This window comes from Rhipicephalus microplus, chromosome 10 (genome assembly GCF_043290135.1).
Source record: "Rhipicephalus microplus isolate Deutch F79 chromosome 10, USDA_Rmic, whole genome shotgun sequence".
NCBI classification, from domain to species: Eukaryota; Metazoa; Arthropoda; class Arachnida; order Ixodida; family Ixodidae; genus Rhipicephalus; species Rhipicephalus microplus.
Genome location: NC_134709.1, coordinates 60434470 through 60444810, shown reverse-complemented (window position 1 = coordinate 60444810; position 10341 = coordinate 60434470). Strand labels below are relative to the sequence as shown.

Below are 10341 nucleotides of genomic sequence, written 5' to 3'. Positions count from 1 at the left end.
CAGCATGGTTTCAGAAAACTATTATCGTGCGAAACACAGCTCTCGGAATTCACCGATGATATCTTGCAACATATGGACGATCATCGACAAATTGACGCCATCTTCCTCGACTTCTCGAAGGCCTTCGACCGTGTCCCACACAATCACCTGCTTGCAAAGTTATCTACTCTTGGCATCCCCCCGAAACTGATTACTTGGATAGAACATTTCTTAAAAGGACGCGTACAATACACAACTGCCAACTCTCATGACTCGCAAATTTCTAGTGTTACATCCGGTGTCCCCCAGGGAGCAGACTTATCCCCCCTATTGTTTTTAATCTACGTCAATGACCTATCATCTAACACAAAAACCAGACCTCGACTTTTCGCCGGTGACTGCGTCATCTACAATGCCATTCACAAGCCTAGTGACTCCACTAATCTTTAGGAAGACATGGACACTATCACTGCATGGTGTGGAAAATGGCTCATGCCTCTTAACCTTAATAAGTGCCAATCCATGCCCTTTTTCCCGTAAACGCAGCACCACTATTCACGGATATCATATCAATTCAAATGAAATAACTCGAACAGACTGCTGTAAGTATCTAGGCGTTCAGTTGACATCGTCATTATCATGGGTCGCTCACATTGAAACAATATGCGCACATGCTTCGCGCACACTTGGATTTTTGCGCCGAAATGTCAGATCTGCGTCACCCGCTATTAAAAAACTTGCATATCAGACATACGTTCTGCCTAAATTGGAATACGCTTCATATATCTGGCACCCCTCACAAGCATATCTCACCTACGAATTAGAATCCATCCAGAATCGCACTGCTCGCTTCATAACGTCAAACTACTCGCGTAAATTTAGCATCACTGAACTCAAACGCACACTTGACCTTCCATGTCTCCAATCTCGTCGAATCATCTCGCGTCTCTGCTTGCTTCACTCTTTCTATTATCACCCACATGCCAGGCACCCTCGACTTCAACCCCCGCCCCGAATCTCGCCGCGCCTCAGCCACAGCAAACCAATCGCACACATTCAGTGCCGCACATCATCCATGAAAGATTCTTTTTCCCCTCATGCAATAACCCTGTGGAACACCCTCCGCGACAGTATTGTTTCGTCCACCGACCGCCCGACTTTTCGCGAAATAACAATGCATCTGACCTCAATTGAAATGAATTCCTAGTTGAACCATGTTAGTAGCCAACTTTTAATGACTCATGCATTATGATGCTGATAAATTATGTATATTTCTGTTTTATTTCCAGTCTACGGTAGTTGTTTTTTTTTCTGCTTGCTTGATTCCTTTCTTAGAGATGTTTTTTCTACCTTTCTTCGTCTTTTCTTCCTTTTTCGGCGTTTGTGTGATTAAGAGTCCGTCATATATTGCTTCCCCCGCCTCATGTTATGCCTCCGGGCCCTTAAGGCTTCAATAAATGAAATAAATAAAAGATAAATACAAATATCTAGGCCTATGGATAAGCAATCGGACCGAGTACATAAGGGAACATGAAATATACGTGACGCCTAAAGGTAACAGGAATGCAGCAGTGATGAAAAAAGGGCACTGTGGAATTACAAAAGGTATGTAGTGAGAGGAATACGGGAAGGGGTCATGGTTCCTGAGCTGACGTTCGGCAATGTGGTCTTGTGCATGAGATCAGAAGTTCAAGCAAGATTAGAAATTAAGCAACGTGGAATAGGTAGGCTTGCTTTAGGAGCTCACGGGAATACATCAAATCAGGAAGTACAAGGTGATATGTAATGGACATCATTTGAGGGCAGGGAAGCTAGCAGCAAGATAAAATTTGAGACGTGATTGAGAGAAATGGGGGAGGAGCGTTGGGTTAGGAAGGTTTTCAGCTACTTGTACATGAGGAATGCCGATACAAAATGAAGGCAGTGAACTAGGAAATTGGCTGGTAACTACCAACGTTTTTGTAAATACTTAGAAAACAGCTAGCAGGTGGCCAAACCAAAAGGAACTACCGGTTAAGAAGAAAGTGAAGGAAACGGAGACTGACATGTGGAGAATTTGCATGATTAAAAAGTCCGCACTAGGGATCTATCAAACTTTTAAGCAGAAAATCGCCAAAAAAGGATATGATAATACTCGCGGTAGTTCTCTACTGTTTGAGGCCAGGACGGGAGTATTGCGAACCAAGACATATCGGGCCAAATACGAAGGGGTAGACACAGTATGCAGTGCGTGTGGAGAGGAAGAAGAAACTGCCGAACACTTTATATTGTTCAATAAAGGGCTTCACCCTATAGTTCAGAATGATGGCGCAGAGTTTTTCAAAGCACTGGGGTTTAGGGACAGAGAGGGCAAAATAGACTTTAAGCGGGTAGAATTAACTAGAAGAAGGTTATCTGATTGGTGGCTAAAGTCAAGGCACGAGTGAAAGTTAAACCCTTCGCTGCAAAATACGAATCCTCAATTTCACTATTTAAAGGAAAAAAAAAAGGTAAATCTAGTGATTAGTTCACTAAGTATTACGGCTAGGTAGCGCTAGCCACCGCCTAATCCAAAGGGTACAGCCACATCCATCCATGCATTTAACTATCCATCCATCCATTCATCAAGATTTCCTCCTCCGGGCTCCAAATTTTTCGCGCGCAAACTGGTAGGTGTTCTGTGCGCGAGCATCGGGAGTCAGAGAATCACACGGGACAACGAATTGTAAGTGCGCATTTCTTTCCAGTCCGTCGGCTTCTTGCACTCGCGCCGAACGTTTACCTTTCGTTGCCCCTTTAGAACGCGATGCCGAAGAACGGTGTGGTGTGTTCGTGCGTGGTCCTGCCACGCCGACCCGTACCTCTCGAAGCCAACCCAAGGGGATCTAGCTCTCGCCGCGCGATCGGGCCCCTGTTGTCTGTTATCGCGAGAGCGCGCGGCATAGTCGCGAGGGCCCGTTTCCCTTAACGGCGTGTCACCACGAACCAGTTTGCCCACGGAGACGTGCTCGCGGCCCCCCTTTGTGTTGTACTTTTCGCCCGTGGCGTGGATAAGCCTCGTTTGCGTACCCGCCGACTTTTTTTTTTTTTTTGCCGAATCTCAACTTCATGATCCATTCTTTTTATCCTCACTTCATCTCCTGGGAAGGCGTGGAGGTTGATTTTTCGCGATGCTCTGTTTGTACACTACGGCACGCAGCGCATAGGATTACTTTGAAGCCTTTAAATTTGGTCATTGGGGGGGGGGGGGGGGGGAGCCGTGAAAACGACTCAAAGAAAAAAAGCGAACATACCTCTGTAGCATCGCTGTCGCGTCGCTACTCTTTGAAAAAATTGTCCTGGTGGCCAGGGTGGGGGGTCATGACAGTCAACAGAACTTGCGAATGGGCTCTGTACTGTGTTTTTCATGTTGCCGCAGGCAATTAAGTGTTGTGACTTGTTTGAGAGCAGTACTCTGTTCTTGTCACTCGGCTCCTGGGCTGTACAAACGCACAAGCCACGCCATGAGAAGCTTTGCCCCCTGAAAATTTTGATATATGCCATAGTGGAGAGCTTGCAAGTGTACTTGTAATAGAAGCCACAAGAGAGTTTACAATCGGCTCTAGAAAGACTGCTCTCTCGCTGAGAGTTCACTGCATGTACCGCTCAGGATTGACGAGTTGTTTGTTGTTTATTTTTTACACTGAATGATGCTATAGACATGATGAAGCATTTGCCACAAGCCAAGCTTTGTATAAGCTATTGAACGGGCAACTGTTTCAATGTTTCGCCTAATTTGATGCTACCTAATGAGCCACAGCAAAGAACAATTATTTGCAGAAGTGGCGGCACTCATTCAGCAAACTTCTGAAATCATAACCATTACAAGAGCAATTACGGCAATTAAAATAAGCTTGGACATTTATATTTTCAACATCAGCAACAAAGAATTGCGCATCGATAAGTTCCTGCATGCGTGATGCATGTGCCGTTTTGTCTTGTGGCTTTCTGTGCAGACAGCCAATTTGCGTTAGCACGCCTATCAAAGTGAAGTTGTCATAGGAAGTCGAAAATAAGCGGGGAGTTGGATTTAAACAAGCTAATTAGAAGCTAGCCGTCAAAACACTAGCTCATATGGGGCAGAATTTAGAAGTAGCATTAAAGATATGAGAAGCACTCCACTGCAAAATGCCCCAGGAGTACATGCTTCATTATGAGGACTTGTATGGCACCCTTACGAAGTTATTATCGTCCTAAACATTTTTTTCCCAATCTAGGGTTGTAAACCACAGGGGTGCCCGGTTTGATATACTACACTGTTTCTTATAATCACTTCCTCCTTTCCCTCATATAAGCCACCTTCTAATAATTTTCTTACCATGTTTCATAGACATTAAATATCAGTTATTGATGTTGAGTGGGTAGAGGTAAAGCCGTATGGACATTAAATTGTGGTGCTGCTGTCTTGCTGTTGTAGTGCCCTCGTTTGGATGGCACGAAAAACAGAGTGTGTATGATCGCGAAAGAAAGAAAATAAACACGGCGCTTGGCGGTGGCACGTGAAACCAAAGCTCGGGTTCCTTGCTGGCGTCGAGTGTTGATCAGGTGTCTTTTTCGTTTACTCCTGTGGCGTAAGCCTACACTGTTTTGTTTTTAATAGCCAAGCTGTTCTTGGTTGAGGCTTTCATGTACAAGGACCATCATAAATTGTAGATCGTATTGGGGTTCACCCACAGACAGTGGTTCACTCCCACTGCGAATATGTGCCACTCGTGCCACCACTCCTCAATACTCACGCTCACTACTTTCTCAACTCCCCACTACGCTCACTACTGTTCAGGCCCCTGCCTTCTTCATTCCCACTTTCTTCCATTTCATTCAACCCACTTTCTTTAAGCCCACTGCACGCCGCGAGCTTTGCTGTTTCATCTGTTTCCACCAAGCGGAGCAGCCTGATATTTTTTTTAGCACCATGACAGAGCTGAACTTGTTTTGTGCATGCGATATTTCTTTCATGCAATGTGTGCTTGAAAAACTCCGGGAAACAATGTCTCTGCTTGCTAATTGATACTTGGTTATTTCATGGCCTTCACAGATGATAGAGAACGCAGACACTGTTTCGGAGCTTGCAGTGCCCAGCAAGGGCAAGGATGAAGACTCAGCCTCTAATATACTAAGCGCTGCCGGCTTGGAAGAATCCTCAGTTGCTTTGGCAGACAGCTACAGGTGAGCCTATATTTTGACGAGTTTCTACGGCTTAAATGGGCCTGCCTTTCATGGTGATGCTTCCAGAAAAAGGCAGACAGGGCTTCCTTTCCGGTTGATGAGAAATCGACGGTAGGCATCGCACGCATAGTGATGTTATCGCTTGCATCCTCCGTGCGATCGACATGGGCAGCTTGTTTCATCAATGCTTCAGCAGTGTTCCTTGCTATAGCGCTCGCAAGATTTTGTGCGCCTGCCTTTGCGCAATCACTCCTGTGAAGCTAGCCTCAGGGTTATTTTTTTTTAGAACTGTTCATAAAAGTTCTACCAAATTTACGTTGTATTGTAGCACTCACCGCCGGTGTAGACGTGGGGACCAAACCCACCACATTTGCAGCACGCACGTGCTGATCTATCAATCTAGCTCCGCAAAAGCTATTCCGTCGATTGTTTTACTGGGTATTTTTTGCGCAGAATCCCAGTAATGTTAGCCAGAACCACTCATAACCACGGCGACGAACGTGGCACACTCGTTTTGAAAGCTGCATGGTGCCACTTAGCCAGCATTGCAATGGAGATCATCTTAACTGATCGCTCAACACAGACATCACATTGTTTACAAGGACCAGCGATTTCGTGAGCCGTGATTACTTGCATAATTCCAACAACAGATAATGTCGGATGACTGGCAGCTAGCACTGACTATAGTTCCCAAGGTCTTCTTGAGGGCACTTGTTCACTAATTTTGGCTGCCAGTGCCTCACGAGAAAAAAACTGAACTGGCTTTTATTTCTTTTATGATCGGTGCACAAACTTCAAGATGATCGAATGGCACCGCCTTACGCTTGCTAACTGTGGAGTGGCAAGACTACTACCCACAATAGTCGCGATACCTACGGCTATGCTATAGATCTTATTCAATATTGCTGCCATCTGTCAGCCGTTGTGTGCATAATAGCCGCCATGTTAGAGGCTCCGCAAGGGGCAGAACGCCTTACGTATACATAGAGGTATACGTGAGGCGTGTATTGGCTGATAATCGCAATGCCGTATATTGCTGCTTCTCTTGTAGCACACAGAGAGGAACTCGGAATGCTGAAGCAAAAAAAAAAAAAAAGGTAAGTCGTAAGCTTTGTCCCTTGTTTTTTTTTTTTCCAAGCTGATGGCGTTTCCAGCATTAGCTTCAGCAACTTCTCCCGAAATACATGCTTGCATTCTTCTTTCTATGTAAGTAAGACGTGCAATAGCTTTTGTATTCGTGTTCCCAAAATTGCCACACTTCTGAAGCAAGGCAGGTTTTGCAATGTTTTCGCTAGGAACCATTTACCAAGTGAAAGCGACTCATATGTTTCATGCTAAAAACACCTTCCTGCAACGAATTTCATCGCAGCTAATTGCATGTGCTTACATTTCATTGAATGTGTTTTGTTTATTACATTTGAGTAATGGTGCACGCTGAATTAGAAGTAAGTGCGCGTCATTGGTTCATTCTAAGAAGGAAACAACAGTGCTAAAGCGTCTTTGTTTCGTGCTGTTTCGTTCTCTCTTCCGGATTGTTACAAGCAGCCATTTTGCTTAAGACTGCGCAAACTTTTCAAGCATTAGATGTGCTCTACACATGTAACAAAATGCAGGCACATGCAGTTTATCGCGGTAAAGCTAGTTATGTAGAGGTGGCTTCTGCGTAAAGCACACGAGCCGTCCTCACTTACTAAACAGCTGCTAGCGAGAACATTGCAAAAACTGCCTTGATTAGGCATGCAGCAATTTGTGGGAACACAAATAAAACTGCTATTAGATGTCTTACTTGCATAGAAAGGAGAACAGAAACACATATTTCGGGAGCAGTAGCTGGAGCTCATGCTGGAAATACCATCAGCTTGGAAAGAAAAAAAAAACAAAAAACAAGGGACAAAGTTTGTGACATCTTTTTTCCTTCAGCATTCTGAGTTCCTCTCTGTGTGCTGCAAGAGACGCAGCAATATGCCGGCATTGCGATTGTCAGCCAATACACGGCTCCCGTTGAAACACCTTACGTAAACGCACGCGGACCTGTGTGTACTGTGCTGCGTGGAGCCTTCAAAATAGCAGTGTGCACGCCGCAGCCGACAGATGGCAGCAATTTTGCATAAAGTCTATAGCAGCATGTGGCGGCTGATGGTTCATTCATGCATAAGTATTTCTTCCTCCCGATACTAGCTGCCTCGCTAATTGCGCTTCTTTATTCATTCCCAATTTCTCAAATCACTGAGATACCCTAGAACGTAGCGTGCATACAGATTACAGTCCATTGAAAAGAAAGTATGAATTGGAAGTCGGAGACTGTTAGAACTTGTGGCTACGACTGTGTACTTACCTGCGCAGCTTCCGTCTCGTCGCTGATTAGCCCGGGGTGACACGGCCACTTGGTGGAACACGTTTCTGATAAAAGACAGTGCCACCGCAGTTTAGCCAGCGGCTTACATCATCACTGCTGGCTATAAATTATAACCCAAGCTCAGTGCTCTCTTTGTTTACCTAGTCTTCTGAGCACAGCGCTGGCATGCTTGTACCGCTGCATCTATCTAGTTAATAAATATTTCTTTTATGCTGGGATGCATCCTTCTCTCGACATGGCATCCCACAAGTTGTCTCCCTGCCACAAAGCAGGAAACACTGATGATTTAAAACTATGTTACTTGCAACGACTATGTAATTCCAGGAGAACCACTGAGTGCCTAACAGTCTAGTGGCATGTGGCGCTGCACATAGAAATTGCTGCATTCTCTGTTGGTACTGAACCAGTCGTTTGTGCTGCCCTTGTTATAGGTTTTGTGCCCCAGCTGCCACAAGGTGCCACCAGTGCATGTGTCTTTGTAAGAGCTTGCTATTTTTTCACGTTTTTCAGTGGCCTGCACACGTCAGTTCTGACAGAGGTTTCTTGTCTCAAATATTCCCGTTCAGATTAATATTTCTTCGGTTTCGTTGCTGTCAGTATAAATGAAGGACTAGCTTTTGAAACCGAGGTACTTCAAAACTTGACTTCAAAAATCTTGTCTACTTTATTTCACATACGTGCTTCATTTGCACGTTTTACTGGAGCTTTACTGACCGATAATAGTAGTACGCTTGCATGTCTGTAGGAGTCCTGGCACCACTGGGGATGACAAAAGTGACAATTTGTGCGACCCGGACAACGAAGCCCTTGTCATCTGCGGTACGTATTTGAGGTCGTTCAGCTGCTATATGGTAGAGAGTGCCTATGCATGTCACTTAGAATTCGCCTGACCAGTTTCTGAAAAAAAAAAAAAAAAAAAAAACTGGATCATTTCTGTTCAGCGCCGAACAACCATCTGTATTTGTTCGCACACAGACAGCAAGAACGGAAGCCCTGCCTTGCAACATCCTGCCGACAGCAGCCAGGCATTTGAAGGCAAGCCCAGTGAGAGCCGCATGACCATGGCTGAACCAGCGGGCAGTCTGGACATTGATGCAGGGTTAGTCGAAGGCTCACGAGATCGCAAAGGCCACAAAGGCCATACTGTGTTGAAGCATAAGTATCAGCTATTCTTCCATTCATGAAATTGTCGTAATAGAGGCTGTGATGTCACTGTAACGTGATAGCGACTGGTTCATTTTACACTTAATATTGACATCATGGTAGCATGCTACCCTTAAAAATACCACACCAGCTTGACACCACTGCCTGTAGGAATGACTGGCACTTTGTTCCAACTCTCGGACTCGCGATTTCCACATCACATCGTAGTGTGACGACATTATTCTGGCCAAACTTATCACTATGCATGCCACATAAGTGAGCAAAGGACTGTAGTGCCGTATCAGTCGCGTCATTCCGTTTCAATAAAGTGTTGCATGCATAAAATCATAATTCGACTTGAATCGACCTTGATACTACACATCTGACCGTTGCGCTTTGCATGCCTGCAGGGTTCCTGAAAACTCTTTGTACGCTCTACAAAGCCTGACCGCCAGCATGTCTTCATACCAGGGTATGTGTTGAAATGCCTTTGGCTGCAAGAGTACAAGTGCTCTTTCCCATGCACATATTTGGAGGCCTTTTGTACAGCGCAGATTGAACGAGCGTCAAGCATAATCGTTATCCAGGGGCAAATATAATTGTATAATATGGCTCGTGACAACCTCATTAATTACATGCTTGCTTTAAGACTAATTGGGCCATTAGACTTGCAGAGGTTTAAGGCGGACCTATCTTCAAAGATGAGTTGTCAGTCCCGTCATTCTGCCTTGTCAACGTGCCAAGGATTTATATATTGCTCAGTCTTTTGCTAGTTGTGCTAAATCTCTTCACTGACATCACTTTACACTTTGAAGGTGTTAATGCCAAGTTTAGGCGCACAAAGCAGCCCTGCCGCGGTGGTCTAGCGGCTAAGGTACTCGGCTGCTGACCCGCAGGTCGCGGGTTCGTATCCCGCCTGCGGCGGCTGCATTTCCGATGGAGGCGGAAATGTAGGCCCGTGTGGTCAGATTTGGGTGTTTGTTAAAGAACCCCAGGGGGTCGAAATTTCCGGAGCCCTCCACTACGACGTCTCTCATAATCATATGGTGGTTTTGGGACGTTAAGCTCCACATATCAATCAATAGGCGCACAAAGCACGACGATTCAGATGAGACATTGCAGGAGAATTACTCGGCTTCAAACTTTTTTTTATCACTGAGTGCTCCAGCATCGAGCATTGTTGTCCAACAACAGCCAATCAACACATGGTATTTCAGATTGCACATACTTGGCAGGACAAGAGAGTAGCTGCGCGTCACTTCAGGCATTCACAGCACCTCAAGCCGGTGATGCAGTTTCAAGCAGAAGTCACGCTGCAATGGAGGAAGTTTCACCTACTTCAGAAAACAATGCATCGTGAGTTTAACTTTTGAAAAGTTGGGCTCAAAAAGCTGCTCGCCAAGTTTCCACGAACGTTGTCTGTGACTGAGTCATGCCAGAAATGAAAGGACATCTGCACGAGAGGAATGATTCTCTGTGTAAAATGTGATAAATTCACCCCTGTTTTCATCATGTGACATTTGCATTAACGATGATCTCCCGTTCCGATTGACTGCAGTGGCAATCGTTAACAAGTGAGCAGATTATTTGTATTTCTGATTCACAATTTTCAGCTGTAGATGTCGGAACATATAAGCCTATTAGTTTTGTTCAAATTAACACGATGTGAAGACGTAGCA

The 10341-nt window shown here is 45.1% G+C and overlaps 1 protein-coding gene across 1 annotated transcript in view; it reads left to right on the top strand.

Moving 5' to 3' along the window:
• Nucleotides 1-2563: 2563 nt before the first annotated feature.
• The window catches only part of LOC119181654 (uncharacterized), a 35374-nt gene continuing 27596 nt past the window's right edge, over nucleotides 2564-10341 (top strand). Inside the window, exons 1-6 of the mRNA XM_075875746.1 lie at nucleotides 2564-2683; nucleotides 5033-5163; nucleotides 8265-8338; nucleotides 8495-8618; nucleotides 9073-9134; nucleotides 9880-10018. Coding sequence (XP_075731861.1) covers nucleotides 5033-5163; nucleotides 8265-8338; nucleotides 8495-8618; nucleotides 9073-9134; nucleotides 9880-10018 — 530 coding nt within the window. The 5' untranslated portion in view covers nucleotides 2564-2683. The remainder of the gene's footprint in view (nucleotides 2684-5032; nucleotides 5164-8264; nucleotides 8339-8494; nucleotides 8619-9072; nucleotides 9135-9879; nucleotides 10019-10341) is intronic.